General features: G+C 40.2%; 1 protein-coding gene across 2 annotated transcripts in view; it reads right to left on the bottom strand.

The window, feature by feature from the left end:
• Positions 1-3714: 3714 nt before the first annotated feature.
• The window catches only part of MCTP2 (multiple C2 domains, transmembrane 2), a 102867-nt gene continuing 88819 nt past the window's right edge, over positions 3715-17762 (bottom strand). For both annotated transcript variants that reach the window (XM_009710655.1, XM_009710656.1), the window contains 4 exons: positions 11031-11140; positions 8521-8630; positions 6084-6181; positions 3715-3783 (listed from right to left, as the gene is read on the bottom strand). In XM_009710655.1, coding sequence (XP_009708957.1) covers positions 3715-3783; positions 6084-6181; positions 8521-8630; positions 11031-11140 — 387 coding nt within the window. The remainder of the gene's footprint in view (positions 3784-6083; positions 6182-8520; positions 8631-11030; positions 11141-17762) is intronic.

The raw sequence follows: 17762 nt of genomic DNA, 5'->3' as shown, positions 1-17762 counted from the left end.
AGCACTTTCCCTTTCCCATGGAAATAGGTGCAGGGTGGCTGCTCTGCCGGGTAGTGCTCTGCGGCGGGACCCCAGGTCAGCAGGGCAGAGCCCGAGCTCTCCACTGCGTTGTGGGTGGCTCGGGAGAGGACTGAGGGGGAAGCAGAGGGAGGAATGGCTATGGCTGAAGGTTAAAATCGGAGCTTTGCAACCAGAAAAACAAAACAAAACAAAACTTTAAAAAGCTGCATGACATTTCCATCAACTTTGCTTTATTCAGTTGTTTGCTTGCTTTCCACAAGGTGTTTCAGTGACTGAATTTTACTGACAGTGATCCATAGGGGAGCTGAGTCCTCAGTCCTATTCATGATTATTCAAGATACCAACCTTTGGCAGCAGCTTATGTTTGGGCAAATATGAGTACATATTGTATTTGTACATATATGACAAATCCAGTTATTTACACACTGTACAGTTAGTGGACATATTTAGTCATATTCCAGTATCTCCATGGTTCTGTAATCCACATTCATTCAAAATACTCAGATTTAAATTTCTGAATGCCTTCTGGTCTTAGAACTTTAGGCTGCAAATGTAGATACTGTTGCACTGAAATTACTAACGTAAATTAAAAATGTAAGTTTATAATTTCCATGCTATACACTGAATAGATGAATAATGTAAAAACTGATAGTTTGCATGAGCAAATGGACACACAGAGACATTTATCAACTAGTATTCTTGCTTCAAGAATCAAATGAAAAATCTGAATAAAGAGTTTGATTACTGGAGCATCCAGTAAATGCCCATAACCCTCCTTTCCTTTAGGCAGGGCCTAGGAGATCCCACTAAATAGTTGTAAGCAGGTCAGGTAAGGCTTTACCTCATCTCCTGCTGCAGCAAAGTCTCCATTTTAAGTTAGCGTCGGCGTTAGTTGTTGCACTGCACCGTCAAGCAATGTACTTGCTTACCTAGTCAGATACTAAATATTATAGCACAGTAAGCATTTTGCAAAGAATAGAAAACATATCTCCTAATCCAGACAAATTAAAAGCATCAGCTTAACCTCAAATGTTTATTGCATTTCAAACAGCATTTATCAAAACAAAGAGCTCGTTACAACTTACATAGGTACTGGACTATCCAAACCCCTTCATTTGCTATATCTGCAGCATAACAATCTAATACAAATTATTCTGAAACACAACATATCTACACACACAAAACCAAACACAAACAAAAACAACACAATTAAAAAAAAAAAAAAAAACCACACAAAAAACCCCCAACAAAACCAAAACATCACCCTGTCTCCTGAACAGAAATCAGTTCCACGTGGAAAAATCTATAGGAAAACACAACAACTATTGAAGTATCAGTCCCAACTTCTGAATAAATAAACAATTTTTCTTGTAGTTGAATGTTTTCATTCAAATTAAGGATCAGATCTCACATGCCTACTTAAATATGTCTGACTTTGGTCCTTACAAAATGACAAGACTACAGTATGATAAACCAGATGATAGTTTAAAGCGAGACAATGAGGCATTGTTTACACAGAAGATTGAGAAACTGGTTTAACAAAGGAGGTTCGTGGACATCTATTGTATGTACAAGAAGGAGATTTACTGGAGATTTTATAATTTCTGCAAGGCTTTTTCCAACCAGCTTCATTAACTTGAAGTAAATCAAATCATGCAGAGATCTGGCTCAGCCAGAGACACATGCCGGGAAAGATACAAAATGAAGAAGAACAGACGCAAGATGATAAGCTTTAGAATCTTTGGCATTTTTCATAAACATTTTTAAAGTTTTTAAATCCGTATATTCACCCATTTTCCCACACACACTCGCCTATAAATATATTATACATGTACTCTTCTTTATATATGACTCTGTATATGCATGGGTACATAAGCACACATGCACACAGAGAGGCATTTTTGTGCCTTTTTAAACCAGGATAATCTTTTTTCTATCTTTCTATTTGCAGCTACACACAGTTTTGCATGAGCAAAATACATTCGCTATCCAATCAAGTCTATGAAAACATACCTTTCCTTATTCAGAGGTACAGCGGGGCTTGTTACTTTGAAAAATAAACTTTTTGAAAAATCATTGACTCTGGCTAATAATCCAGTGGAAGATACTCTGCTGTTAGTTTTCCTTCTTCAAATTCACACAACAGGCCCACAAGATTGCATTACTGAACCATGCTGCACAACTCCATTTGGATCGCTGATCCATAAGCAAGGTTTTACCCGTTTTACCTTTATTTAGATGACTTCCAAAGTCGTCTTTTGTTAAAAAGAAACCTGTCTGTCAGGATTCTCTATTTCTTTGTACTGTGAACTACCCCAGGGGATGCTGGTGCTAACCTCTGCCGCTCTCGTGCTACCGATGACTTGTGGTGCCAAGTCGCTCCCACCCACAACATCCTACAACACCTAAAGGACCAAGGGCTACACTCTCAACCAGAATTAAGCAGGTTTACATATGATTCTGTGTTTCAGTTTCCCCAGTCAAACAACATGAATAATGCTGGTTATCCAAATTATATAAAGCAAAAGCACAATGGCTAAAAGACTGGTAAATAAGCAAGAAATCACATTCTCCTCAGAATAGAAAACGGGTTCCATCCTTCTGTCTCTTCATTGCTCAGTTTCTATATGACTTCACTTTCTGATCCTCTCCTTGTGAACCACCAGGAAAGACTCCAAGAAGACATCAGCAGTGGACCAAAGCCTGCACACTACTGCACAACAGCGTCTTTGGGCACTGTGCTCTCTTTCTGCACAAGCACTTGTTTCTTTAAGGCTATAAAGTGTTTTTTCTCTTGGATCTGTAGTGTTGACCCCTCTGGATTTAGACAGGAAAACAGCTATGCTGAAAATATCTGATGCGATGGAATTATAAAAGGCAAGTCAACAGAGTCTTTTCAGGTCAGTGAGTTAGGCTTTTCTACAGCTTCTTAATCCTTTCACAGCAGAAGGTTCTCATGCATCCATTGCCAGCAATGGATCTCTGATGATTCCAGTATCCAAACAGTTAACCACAGGGTGGGCTTTAAAAGAAAAAAAAAAAAAAAAAAGGGAAAAAGAAAAACCCACAAGTGCTGGATGAAATATTGAGATACTCTTGGAGCTCCTAGCTCTTTCTGCTAATTATGATAAAAAACTTTTTAAAATGTACACTGCTTCAACAGAAGATGGGTATCAAAGACTCGTTAATTCAGAGCTTAAACCTTTCTAGGCACAGTGATTTAACTCAGAAAAGAATAGCTTTCATATCTTAATGTAAATCTGTCGGATATGTTAAAAATTGGTTCAGAGCACCTCCTCACATCAGCTCAGCTGATCTGCTACACTAAGCAGAATTATCTCTTCCTACATAAAACAGGGAGTGCTGCCACATCCAGCCTTGCCTCTACAATTGAATGGGAAAAAAAAAAAAAAGAGGTACAGTTCCACTGTCCTCTCCCATTCTCCTCCCCACCCCACAAACTAGTTCACACATTCCACCTTGCTCTTATTTGGGCTACGACTCCATACTGAAAAGAACTCAAAAAAAGACAACCCAAGATACGTGTTTATCAAAAATCACGTCTTAAAAAAAAAAATGTCTGCGGCAGTGATTATAGTGTTGTTCTGAAGTAAGAAGAAGGGGAGGGAGGAAGCGTGTGTGCACACGTAGGGTAGCGGAGGGAGATGCTGCATTCCGAAATCGTGCTGCATCCTATAGCGCGCTCCGCTTCTTCCTAATGGGACTGGAGCTGCTGTATGGTTTCAATTCAGCATGCTGCACCTGTAAAAACAAATAGACATGACGTTTGCAGTTAGGTAACTCTAGCTCACTACAGTGTGTGTTAATGGCTCCCCAAGGACAAACCAAGGGAAACTAAGGAAGGTTCAAAAGTAATGAATCATTTTCTAAACACAGGAACATGGGGGATTAATTGCAGGAAGGATTTGAGAAGTCATGCATCATTTCTTGAAACGAAAATATTAAAAGCAGATTTTTCTAATGAGATACATGGGGTTCTACCTGATTTCAGCAATGTAGTCTAGATCTTTTGGGTTTGTTTTGGTTTGGGAATTGTTTTTCTTATCTTTCGGGTATTAACCTATAAGTTTAATAAACTTCTCTCAGGAGTTTCAATTCAAGTGGATCCCAATACGCAGTGAGATGACAGTTGTCAAAACCGTACACAGACCTTGGGATCCTAACATATTTAATCATTTTTTACAAAGGAAAATATTTTCCCAGATAGAACCTGGACAAAGCTGCCTCCACCTTTCGAAACAATTTCATATACAATATAATGGTTAAAACATGTGTGATAAACTGACAAGGATGGTGTAATCTCTCCAAATTGTCTGTTGTGCTACAGAAAAGTATTCCCACTGAAATCATGGGGAAACTTTTGCTGAACATGCCATGTTTTTCACTTCTCCTCTGTCTTTTGTCCAACATGTGGGATGTAAATGGCTAACGTACAGACAGAGGTAATTTCTAACTCCTTGCAGTACCACAGTGAAGTTGATGCATTGATAGCACGTAAAACAAAGCAGAGAGAAGGGGTTTGGAGCTGCCATAGATGACTTTTCACTAGAGCATGCGGCTGTCACACAGGCTCACTATTTTTAGTACTGGTGGAAAACTCTGAGAAGGTTTGTCCCATCCTAGGAACTTTTATCATTCCTCCCATAGAAAATGGTTATCATTTTCCTCAGAGAACTCAAAGGATTTCAAAATGATAGAAACCACTCAAGGAAATGTTATAAATGTAAATGTTAAATAAAGCATAAATAGAAAAGTAGCTTATCTTTAAACATAAACACTAAAAGGGCATATGCAAACCATCACTGCAGATCCAGCATGCCCTACAAGGGCAATGACAAAAAATAAAAATACACTGAAGCTTAATGTCTCTATGATAATTTCTGTTTAGCTTTTTTTCTCCCATCAGTCTACGGCGAGATTTCTCTCAAGTTATTAGAGCTGCCCCAACCAACCTGGTGGCCTCTTGAGATAAATGTCACCAGAGACCTTTTCCAACCTTGTTTCTACCAAATGCCTCAACACTGCATGTAAGCAATTATTTTTCTGTCTCCAACCGAGTAAAATCACTATAGGCGGGACCGTGATCCCCTTGGACACAATAAGCAGCACCTCACTGTGAAAGTACCATGACTCAGAGGAAGGTACAGTGTTGGTGGGATCCAGGGCATCAGGATCAGGGCCTGAGGACATAGATTCCAGTTGATTAAAACAAAAGAAATATTCATTTATATTGTGTGGCTTCATTACCCAGCAAGACTATTTTCCTTCCTCCAAGAGAAATAAACAGACCTTGACATTCTAGAGGACTTATTGTTCAAATAATTTCCAGGAAGATAGGCGAGATTGTTGAAGACAGTGGTGGTGTTTAAAAGAAATAGGAGAAGAGACGAGACTTGACTGAAATTGAGGGAGAATAGATTCTGGTTAGATTGAAAGTTGTAATTCCATAATTGTAGAGGACTGATCTGATCAACTGCAGAGTATTTTATACACATATAAAGGTTTTCTTTAAAGAAAAAGAAGAAAAAGATGAGTGGAAGCATTGTCCAAGGGAGGCCTGGAGCTCAAGGTGGGTGGGGAAGAAGAATTTTGAGGGACAGCTGATGTGAAAAAAAACCACAGCAAGCACAAAGTCACAGAAATAATGTCACCGCCCCCCCATCTTGAGACAAGGGAGAATTCAGCAAATTCTTTTGGATGGTTATCTCTATCAAAGAGACTATTTTTCTCTTCCTTCCATACAAATACTGGAGCAGAAAGGTGACGGAAACCATAGTTCAGTAACCACGCCAGGTGATTTTCCAGATCATTTTTAAGTAGGTCTTTTCAGGATAATTTTTCTGCAATCATTTTACCCTTCTGACAAAGGATTTTGGCTCCTCTCTCTTTTAACACCCTCCCCTCCCTCCCTTTGTGGATTTTCCCTGATTCCTTATCTCTGTTATTCAAAAGTTCACTGGCATCGTATTCCCCAAGCAGAGCACCCAGCTGCTCTCAGTGCCACTTGCTGCCTCTGCTGGCAGTGGTCATTCATTACCTACCTTTTGAACATCAGATGGTACCCTGGAGAGGAAATCTAGTAGCTCATTATTGTCGATGGCGTAGGGATTTCTAAGCTTCTTAGTAAATTTATTTATGCCTAGGGAAAAAAATAAAAAGCAAAGAAAATAATATAACCCTTTTCTATTCCCTCTGTCCTAAATTGTTCAGGCAAGGTGAAATAGGGAAGAGGAATTCACAAGTAAAAATTAGTGTGAAAACAGTGCCTTGGACTCAAAGCCACACACGTGTTCCCTGTCATGTGGAATCATTCACAAGTGCCTCCTGGAGGAAAGTAGAGGGCATTATTTATAAAGATATTTCTCTACTTTGGGGATCATCTGTTGTCAATAACATGGCAAAAACAGATTGTAGCATGCATTCATTCTGGGGGATATTGTGGGGAGAATACATGAATTTTCAGCTGAGACTGCTGTTAAATTTGCTATCCTACGTGACCAAAGACATTCCCTCTCCTCTTTCCCAGGGAACTGGGGGGCTCTGAAAATAATTGGACAGGATAAAGGCTTTTTTCCTTCCATTTCTTCCAAAAATGAAAGCTTCCCTTCCCCATCACGTCTCATAGCTTATCCTCTCTTTGCAGAGCCAGATTTGACAAGTTAGCTGTATTATGATGCTGTGGGAAACTGTAAAAACTCATCACAAGCTTTGCTTTATGTTGATCTTAGGGTGAATAACTTGGCTTATTAACTGCAGCAACAGTGTTCCCCACCTCCATGGAGTTAGCTGTGCGTCAGCTGTCAGAGGTGGTCCCTAGTCTGGATGGAAGGTCCTTGGGAGCGTAATGTTCATATTATTGTGGAGTTCATTAGGTCTTCTCTTCTCCTCCCTTTGAGGAAAGGGAGTGATGAGCAGCCCTCAACCAGCACCATCTCTATTTCATGGACCAGGATGAAAAAGCGAGAGACCTGAGCACCCTTCCCAGCTCTCCCCTTGTGTCAATGCAGCCAACTAACACCCTACTGCTGCCACTTCCCCACCGAGAAATAGCAACTGTGGCTACATAAAGGTGTGGTAGCAAAGCAAAGGATCATTAGGTGAAGAAAATCAGCTAACTAATTTCAAAGAATAGCAAAAAAATTTAAATGTTGGTTGCCTCTGAGGATCATAATACGGCATTCAATTCCATCATGTCCCTGTCCAAAACCTCACAGTAGTTTCCTTGAAAGCGATTTCAAATGTGATGGCTGCTCCAGTCTTCTCCTCTTTCTGAAATGTACCTGCTTCATATCTGAGATTCAGCTTTTAAGCCATATACTTGTAGCAAAATGCCAACACAATTTTCTGTGTACCTGATTTTTAAAAAACAGAAAATACCATAAGGTCTTTTGAGGCCTTGCCACAGGGTAGTTGTTTAACATGTATCATATTTGAAGGCCCTGTCAGTCTAGATGATGTTGAACGGATGTATAGTTTTCATGTATTCACGATGTCTTCCATACAAGAACAGCAATATTCTGTTACTGAACTTTTTACTCCTAGCAATTTCTCTCCTTCCCTTTTGCCCTTTCTTTTGTTTGACTTAATCCTTTATTTCACTTATTTTTTGACCAAGAGTGGCTTTTTGAACTGCCAGCTTCTCATTCCCTCTCTTGTCTGCACCCAGGAAAGCCAAGACAGCTACAGATGGCTCAACCCTGTAAGGGTGACGAGGGGTCCCTACAGCCTGGAGCCTCACTAGCGCTGAGCTTCAGTGGTTCAGTGAGGATTACCTGCACTATGTTCTCAGCCGTTTTACCTCAAGGTTGAGATAAAAGTTATCACCCTAAATAAGACAGAAGGCCATTTTGAGATGAAGAAAGTCTTCAGCAGCTGGAATGCCATCTCCTTTCGTGAAAGATCATCTCGCTCTTCTTCATAACAGCATCAGGAAATTTTTCATTTTTAAAAGCTCTTCTCTTACTTCGTGATGCACCTTAATACAAATACTTTCCAACATGTGGCACAAAGAGATGCTCAGTGCCTCCGGCTGGACCACTGTACTGGATGCACTGCCTGTCCTTATTGCAGAGGAGTTAAAGACCGAAAAGGCTCCCAGGGTCCAGACCTCTGTGGTCCAGCTCTGCAAACACATCATGTCCACTCCTTCCTACCCCTTCCCAACTTGGGGGGTGCTCCAGCACCAGGAAGCTAATTACTCTCCTGCAGAATAACAACATTGTCAGTAGCCTATTATCTAGACTAATGATGCTCTTGTGGTGCTGTTGGAAACTTAAAAAGAACCCTAAGAAAAGCAAATCATCTGATCACTCAGGGAGAGAAAAATGGTAATTTTAGGAAGTTCATAGCATATTTATTCAACTCTAAGCAACAGCACTCGGTTGTCTGTGTAACAGGCCATTTAAAGCTTATTTGATTTAATTCTGTAGACATATATTATATTTATCATATGCAAAGGAGACATGGTGGAGTACTTACCCCAGATTAAAACAATGTACCTCAGTGGTATAAAATACAAAATAACTGTTGCTGCTGCCAGGACCAAGCAGGCCAGGACAGAGAGGAAAGGCACCGTCCAGTTGAATGTGCTGTTAAAAAAAAAAGCCAAACAAACAAACAAAAAAAAAACAAAACCAAAAAACTTTCTTAATGTTTCTGCTCTTGGACACTGCTTGTATTCTGCTCCTCAATAATAATTTAATGGCCTCTTTGCAGTGCTGGGCACATTCAGATATACTGTAAATTGCAGACCCTTTGGAAGGTGGACAAGTAGATTCCTGCATCTGGATGCTATAACAGATTAAGGGAGATATCTGAGAGGCAGATACCATTATAAGGAAAGAGAAGATAGCCTCTGGGGAGCTCTGTGAATTTGGTAGGCATGTAGCAAGTTGGTTTTGTTTCTTCTTATGCATGTCGCACTTGTTACACATCTCTGCTCACCGGTCAGCTCTCCATTATTCATGGGCAGATTATCTGATCTGGAGACGAGGCCGTGCCACAGGTGCGAGCCACCTGAGCCGGTTCCACTGGGCCACAGTGGAGATGACATGGGATGCGTGTCAGTGCACGACTCAAATGTGGCAAGTAGCCAGACTCAGCCCCGCCAATAACTTGGAATGGATTAATTATGATGGATGCTAAACCTTAAAAGGGGAGTTAGAGTCATTTCTCCGTATAATAGTAGGGAATAATATTCTATCTAAATCTCTCTGAATATATACATATTTGTTTCTTTTTCCTTACGTTTTCAACAGTTCCTTAGTACATTGTATATAGGAGGCTGTCTTGGGTAAGCTATAGCATGCTAGCAGCAGTCCAAGTTTCTGCACACCACCATCTTCTGCATCAGATATTTCCCAAGAGGAGCACTCTCAAGAGGCTCAGTTAGTACTGTCTCAGACTTTTGCAGCATTGTGGCACAAAACAGGACTGACTTTCACTCAGAACCCTCACCTGTAAGCCCACGATGGACTTAAGGTGAGCAGCTATTGCTAACACATCTTTGAAGTTACTGTGTTCCCCTGTGCCCTTGTAAGACGTATGTCTACGGCATGCACCAAATATTGATACACCTTAACTATATGAACACCAGTTAGTCCATAGGTGGATTTATGGATCTGGGCATCTCTATTTCATACAATCTGCCTGCTAACTTCATCATATCACGATGACGGGGAGTAGGAAGAAGACAGAATGAATGTGGGCCACTTAGTAGGCTATAAAATAAGACGAACTTCCCTTGACAGATAAAATTAATAGGATGCTAAAAGAATTACTTTTAAGCTTCAATAGATGTATTAAATATTAAGTAAAGATAGGTGGGAGAGGACCCATCGTTATCAATCAACGTAGCTTAAGTTAAAGGAAAAAATAGCAAAACAGCTCAATTCAGTTGAACTATTAAAACTCCCTATGATTGTATAACTAGAGTGACAGACAGAAACTGTAGCACAATTCAGTCTGTCACTTACAAAAAAAACTTTGCTAGCAATTTTTTAATGGTACATTACTGTTGAGTTACAACGGAATTCTTCTGAAATTACATCGAGCAGCCACATTAATACCCAATGTGTTCTTTAAGACCATTGTTACCAAAATGAATACAAGAATTAATAGTGTTTAAGCGCTCTGAGTCTTCCTGCCATGCAGCTGGGCAGAACAGTGCCCTGTTCATAGACTGGAATACATCTTTGGGCCACTTCCACCCCAGCTGGGGTGTCCGGCGTGGAACCACAGCACATGCGTTTGCTGTATTTTTAGCCTGAACCCAGCTCCTCATTAAAGTGTGGCTCGATCACAAACCATCACTTTGTGTTCAAAACAGAAAACAATGTGGGTCAATTAAGCTCCAATAAAGATTGAGTTATAATAGCTTGTATGTGGGACTTTTTTTTTTTAGGTTCTTCACCTCCCTCCTTTGTAAGGTCAGGAATACCCTATGTGCCTCCCCTTGCAACAAGACCCAGAAAACTCCCTTCAGGCTTCCTCGCGGCACCAGCAGGAAGCAGACAGCTCAAAATGGTAAAGAGAGAACATCGATGTGTTGGGCAGGGAAATAAGTGACTGGTAACCCCTGTAACCAGGCCATAACAGGGAGGGCATGGGAAAGGCAACATCAACCATCAATTCCTACCTACTTTCTATGAAAGAAATGAAAAGAAATGCCTGATACTTCTGCACCCATATCTTCAAGTAATATTTTCCCTTGTGTGGCACCATGACTCCCTACCCCATCACAAACAGACAAGACTAGAAATCTAGGCAAATGTGAGAGCTACATCAGTAGAGCACATGGCTTCTCCTCTTCTCTATACTTTAGAAAGGTTTTTGGCATAAAAGCCTCCAAGAGAACCAGCAGTGGGACTTGCCAGGTTCTCCTGCTGCACCTTACAGCCGTTTTTGGAGCAAGACATTCACTCCACCTTAATCCTCCTGTATCTGTTTCACTGCAAATCACGGCTAAGAAAGGAAAATTTATCACTTACTTTTTAATCCTTTCTCCAAATGATGCTATTTCTTCTAGGACGCTTTGAACAGCTATGATGATCTCTTGGACCATGTGGATTCTGTCAATTAACCCCTTTTTCTCAGATTCCTAGCAGAAAAAAACCAAAACTTTTTATACATTCAGTATTTGCTAACAGGTTCACAGACAGATGAAGAAAGTAAGATTCCCAGTACCACTGCTGCATCCATGAACTCAAGTATATCACTGAAGGAAGGGGAGAACACACACTTTGGGTTTATCACATACAATTAACATGAAGACGTACAGATCCCTGCATTTTCTTCCTTTTCCTCAGCACATGGGAGAGGTTTCTTCACATTCTAACACAAATCGACTGCAGGATCTCAAACCAGGCATTCACTGAAGAACACAGTTGCATGCCAAACCAGAAGAGGTGCTGAGCACCTCCGAGACAAGTTGACCTGTATGAGAGTGCTGGGTGCTCAGTGCTTCTCAAGAACAAGAATATTCTTGTGTAGAACTTCTGAATATCACTTTTCTGAGTTTTGTAGGCTCCCAATAGCCATGTTGTTTTCTGTATATAAATTAGCAGCAAGATAGTGAATGCAATATTTTTTTTAACATTCTGTATACAGAAACCTTTTACTGAAAAAAAAAAAGAATCAAAGGAAAAAATGTCATTTTCCTTTTACAGCAGCCATCTCACAACTTCATTTCTTACTGCTTATTTTAGGCAACAACATTACAGGACATTACTACACATGTGCAGAAATAAAAAGGAAGCACAGAATGAATTAAAAATCAAAATGACTTAAATCAGCCTTGGAAATCAGTATACAATTACCAGCATTCAGCATTTCTTTGCCAGCAATCTAACACACATACAGGCATGCAAATTGGTGTGGTTGCAGATATTCTAGCAAGAAATCAGCAAAACATTCACTTATTACAAAATGCAGAGCCCTGGACACTGATTTTACATCACATTTAGACACTCCAAAATCAGCTCAACTTAGCAAAAAGACATTTTAAGTTGTGTTTTAACCAGTCAGTGCCCAGAGAGAGGAGATGCTGGTAAAACACACATTGCATCCATGTTCTCTGTGGCCCTCACTGGCTGGGGCGAGGGAAAAGGTGGGTGGGAGTAAGCAAGGGTCAGAGACACTCAGATCAACACCGCTGCAATCCTGCTTCTGTGTTGTGAACCCACATAATTTCTCCATGCAGGAGACAGGGTCAGAGGCTACTTGAAGTCACATTGGGCCAGAAAGGTGAAGGCTCTTTGCTACAGCCTTTTGGCACTACCGTGCTGTAAGAAGGTTTGCATGCACCTGAGACAGGGAACCGCTTTACATGGTTGTGTGCTGGAATAATGCGTGAACCATCCTTGGATGCTGAGAAGCAGACATGACAGTACAGCCCTTGTAACCCTTTGAATTCCTTACTGCCCATTTCTCTTCCCAGTAATTTTTGAGTTTAAAAAGCCAGCCAAAACCACCATGGAGTTATCAAGCCCCAGACGTTTGAATATTTGCCTTTAGGTTGCAAGTGAGTGCACAATGAATAGAAGCAGCATTTTAAATAATCACACATTTGGGTGTGAAAATGAGTATTTTTACATTAATAAAACAACCAACAAAAATGAAACCCTTGGGGTGTGAAATAACCCCAGAACAAAATAAATAAATAAATAGTCAGTTTATGTGAAAATAGCACCAAAAAGTCATTTTCACACAACTCCAGTTACAACCTTGTTAGGCTCAAATGTAAATGACACATTAAGATTATATTTAACTATTTACTCACTAGAATGGTACAACAGTCCCTTAGCCATAGATGGCTTTTTTGCACCAAATTTGGAAGTAGAAGCTGGGGAGTAGTTCATGGAGAACCAGCCAGTGGGAATTTAATTCTGTCCAAATTCAGACAGAGGGGTAAAGAAACCACTTCAGATAAAGTGATATTCCAGGGCAAGCCTACTCTTGCTACCCAGAGCTGCAAGGAAGATCATGTCAGCTCTATCTGCATCATGCTGACTTCATTCACACGTCTTCGATTGAGCTTAGAAATGTGGTGATAATGCAGTTTAACCAATACAATATAACTTCACATGCAGCCACCGAGCAGACTAAGAAAATAAAACAGAAACTACCAATTCCTAGGACATAATGACAGTTATATGCATATTCTTACCTAGCATACATGCTAAAATCACCCCTAGACAATGGTGTTTTCAATTTATAACACAAAATATGCCCAACTAAGGAAAAGACAGAGACAGACTAGGATTAGAAAGCCTTGTAAACGAAATCAGTTATTAGAGAGTGAAACGGGCAAACAACTGCCCTTGCAGTACGCACTGCAGTATGTGTGCAGAATCATTTGAAAATCCTGGAAATTTGTCGTCTCATCTTTGTTATTATTGTTTTGTTCTGGAAACCTGCAGTCTAAATACATCTACAGGATGATTAAGTTACTGGCTAAGCAAGAGAGAAGCAAACTAATGAAGTACAACAAACTGAATTTTCCAAATTATTTAGGTTTTGGAGTACTGTTTATGCTTTCTGAAGTCAGCACCTCACAAAACACAGTTGGAAACAGAGAGTTCGTAGTCCGTCAAGATGACAGTCACTAGTCCATATTTATTAGTAAATGGACAACAGAAAGCTATACTTGAATGTTACCATATTTGTGGAAGATGCAGAAAATAATCCTAAATTCATCTTCCACTAAACACACTTTCCCATCTGTGCAAGGTCCCACCCAGATAATTTTTTGCCATCCTCCTCAGGTATCATTCCTTTCTAATTTCTTTTGGACTAAATATATTATATGCTGCTTGAAAACACGATTTGGATACCCATGGTTCAAAAAACACAGCTCAGAAGCTTTTTCTTGAATTAAAAATAAAATATCCTGCCTGTTTCCGGCTTTTTTTTTTTTCCTAAAACTGGTCGTGAAACTTCTATTCCTTCAAGGCCTTGTCTTCTTTATTTCTTAACTGACTACAGCACTGTGGGTGGACCAAAACTAGTCCTCATCCTCTGCAAAAGAATTAACTCCATCAAAATGAATATACAACTGAGAATTAATTATATAATGAATGTGTTACTTCAAATATTCCTTGCATATCCTGATTTAATAAATCTTCATTTCTACATTAATTGCCTGAACAAAACCACAAAAGGGTCTTACAAAAGCATGTTGGGGGAAGAAAAAAAAAAACAACCCAACACCCAGCAAATTCAGAGATTAAGTCTTTTGTGTCCACCTAATGTACATCAACCTAAACTTGTAAATGAAGCCATCAAATCTCTGTCGTACTCAATGAAAGGTGCTTCCAGATATTTTTACTTCTGAAATATGTAAGTTAATAAACCGGACACATAAATGCGCTCAAAGAGCCCTGTGATCTTGTTTCCTTTCTCCACAATGTTATGCTGCTCCCAGACATTCAGGGGCAGTTGCTAAAGAAACTGTCACAGGACTGCAAAACTGAGGTCCTTCCAATGCCAAAGACTTCAAAAGTGTGTGAAATATGCAGCAGGCCAGGAGAGGACATCTCCAGAATTAACGTGGCAATTCACGATGAGTGAGCTAAAATTGTCAGAGCTGGGCTTGCAAGGGAAAATCATAAGACCTATGGAGGAAGAGATTGAAGGCAAAAATTATCAATCATCTGCTCTGCAACAAAGACCAAACAACACTAGTTACTGCTTCTGCTCTAGCAAAGCATCCATTACTGAATTGAAAACTTGGATGGTGGAGATCTTCTAACTTCTTGTGATCATTTGTTTCAATGATTAATAGCTTTCCTCTTTACAAAAAAGCTGTTACTTATTTTTTAAAATCTCTTTCAGATATTTTTCTTCTAGATACATCCAAACCAGTAAGCAATACTCCAAACACATAGACAATTTTTAATGTTGTTCTCTAAGTGTACTTCTGATGTATATTGCAAATACCATACGCACACAACTAAAAACTTAGGCTTGAAGCCACAAGTAAGTTCTAAATACTTGCTCACTTGGATTTCATATAAAACACTCGCACAAAAAGAAATCTTGCATGAAACTTTCAAACAAGTGGTATTCATCAGCAGATTTTTGGCATGCCAAGGGAAACTCAATATATAAAGCTGAGGAACACTTGGGGGAAGAATGAGGAAAAGGGGAGGCGAAAAAATAAATAGGGATTAATGCAAAAGGAAGAAGAAAACAAGATACAGGCAACTAAGTCAGGAATGAAATTCTTTAATATCTTCAGAAATTCAAAGAGTTAGTCTGCCTATCCCTGGGCTGGCCTAACTTTCAGGATTAGCTTTCTTAGGTATCTCATTATGCCACTGCTGCTACAAGCACATTAGGGCAATGTTTTACCAGAATTTACCCCATGTACCGGATACGAACTCCCCAGTGTATTAGCAACAAACAAGATTGATGGAAAGGGTAAAGAAAGGAAAAAAGCTCAGGCATGCATGCCTTTTTGCTCCACTATTATTCTGTTGTGGGTTTTGTTTGGTGTTTTTTTTTTTTTTTTAAAAATGCTCTAGTTTTTGAGAGAAAAGCAGACTTAACCAAAGTTGGATTTAAACTTGCAGCTTTCTCTGTGCTAGACTACAAAATTCTGACCTTACCGGTGTCCAGCAAAACCTGTGCCAAACAACATCTTAAGGCCAAAATACTCGTAGATGAAGAGATTCTGAAACTGAAAAGATTTTATTGGGTATAAACAGGAGACCACTGGCCTCTATTGTCTGCAGGGAACACTTCACTAACAGCTTCAGTCTAGCAGCAGAATGAAGCTCTTGTGGGAGGTGGTAGCCATGGAGTGACAGACAGTCTCTCTTGGTAGCTAAAATGAATTCCAGGCAGAGCTTTGAAAATAGTCACCACAGCAACCTTGAACTGGATCCTGCCTTCGGTGAGAGCCAAAGGCGGTTGAAACGAACCCAGCAATCTGCCTTGCTGAGTCACTGTCTTGCCCTGTGCTGCAATGTCTGCTGCGTGTCAAGGAGGGCTTCTCGGCACTTCCAGGAGGATGGATACCCGGAGAGGATGGCTGCCAAACTCTGAGCAACTGCCTTGTGCAGTCCTGAAACTGTGCATCACAGGATCTTTTTGTTTATTAACACCATGCTGCAAATGTGCCTGCCTGGCTGTGGAAATTTAGCGAATCTGAGTGTACTTGAAATAATTACCAAATAGAGGAAATGCAACACATACAGGTCAATTTATGCTCTCAGTTAAAAAGGTGTGAAATCTGGAATAATTCCACCAGAGCCAATAGAATCACTTCAGATTGCTATGAAGGAGAGCATGATTGGCCTTAAAAGGACACATTTTAAAAGCAATGGCACATCATCCTACAGCCGAGGCTGGGGTAATGCTGGCTAAAAGGCAGAAGATGACCACTTCATGCCTTGTTTAGCAATGCTTACACTTTCTTTGCTTACATTAGATGAATTTCATCTGTGCATAGAGGACCAGAAAAAGCCTCCTAAGTCCAACCCAAGAAAAAGCTTACGTGGAGAGGCTTAGGTCATAACTTTGCTGCTTTCTCTCTGCACAGGCTTGAAATGCAGGATGGTTAATAGGCATTTTCTGTACTTGCTCATGTTTTCACAGATATGTAAAGGAACCCAAAGTCCGATGGTATTGCTGCAAGTTTTAAAGCAATCCTGGTAGTCGCAACAAAATAAAACGCTATTCAGCTGAGGAAGGTGTGCATAAGAAGCAAGAAAGCAGCCTGAATGGAGATAAAAAGTCATCAGTCATCTTCAATTTAGAAAAGGGAAGGGGAAATAAAACAACTTTGGTCAAAATAAGTGCTTTCTCCTGGAAATACACAAGACCTAAGAACAATCACATGGCGATTAGACTTAAAACTACTGGATCATCATCTATAATCTAGGTAATGATCTTTAGCAATCTGGGGTAGGAGAAAGATAGACCTATTCATACATCTGGCCAATTCAAAAAAAATTCTAACAACATTTTAAATAGTTGGAACTTTTAAGAGACAAGAACTCCCTGAGGTTTATGTGCTCAGTCCAGTGACCTGCCTAGTGCAACTTAATATTTCTCCAGAGATTTAGATAAGTTAGTGTGTTGGCTTACCTCCCTCCAGGGCAAGAGGGAGAATTTCAGACTGTCACAGGGTCGCTAAGGTTTCTATGTGAGGAGAGTCATATCACAGTCCCCAGGATATCTAAAAGTCCTCTGCAAGTCCCTCCTTTCAACTTCCCTCTCCCATTACTTCTAAACCTATGAACGGGTGGGTCATGATGCTGAGACAAGGGTTGTGCCAATTTGTGGGATGCCTACGGATAAGAGCAGTCCTAAACAATGCTGCAGTGTAAATAAGAAACAACAATAGACCATTTATCTTCCAGTTTCTTGTACACAGGAGGCTCCCAAGCAAAGAGTAAAGCACAAGCAGAGCAACCTCTGCACTCTGTCTTAACCAGAAGTTGATTAGGTTAATAAGAAGCTTGGAGAAAACTTACAGAAGCTATCATTGTGTCTTAAGTGATACCTGGAAACTTGTATTACACTTCAGTCAAGATAGTTGCAAGACCAGATGAATATGTGTGCTTAGAAGCGTCCCATCCCCCAGCTTTGCACCAAGCATAGCTCAGGCAAGTAGCAGGATCTGTCCCTCAGGTTTCTCCAGCACTAAGGTATTCATGGTCTGTGCATAGACTCATTAGGAAGCAGTGAGAGAGAAGCCACAAAGAGCCAACTGA

The sequence above is a fragment of the Cariama cristata genome, unplaced genomic scaffold (assembly GCF_000690535.1).
Source record: "Cariama cristata isolate BGI_N322 unplaced genomic scaffold, ASM69053v1 scaffold2612, whole genome shotgun sequence".
NCBI classification, from domain to species: domain Eukaryota; kingdom Metazoa; phylum Chordata; class Aves; order Cariamiformes; family Cariamidae; genus Cariama; species Cariama cristata.
This window is presented reverse-complemented; position numbering and strand designations above follow the sequence as displayed.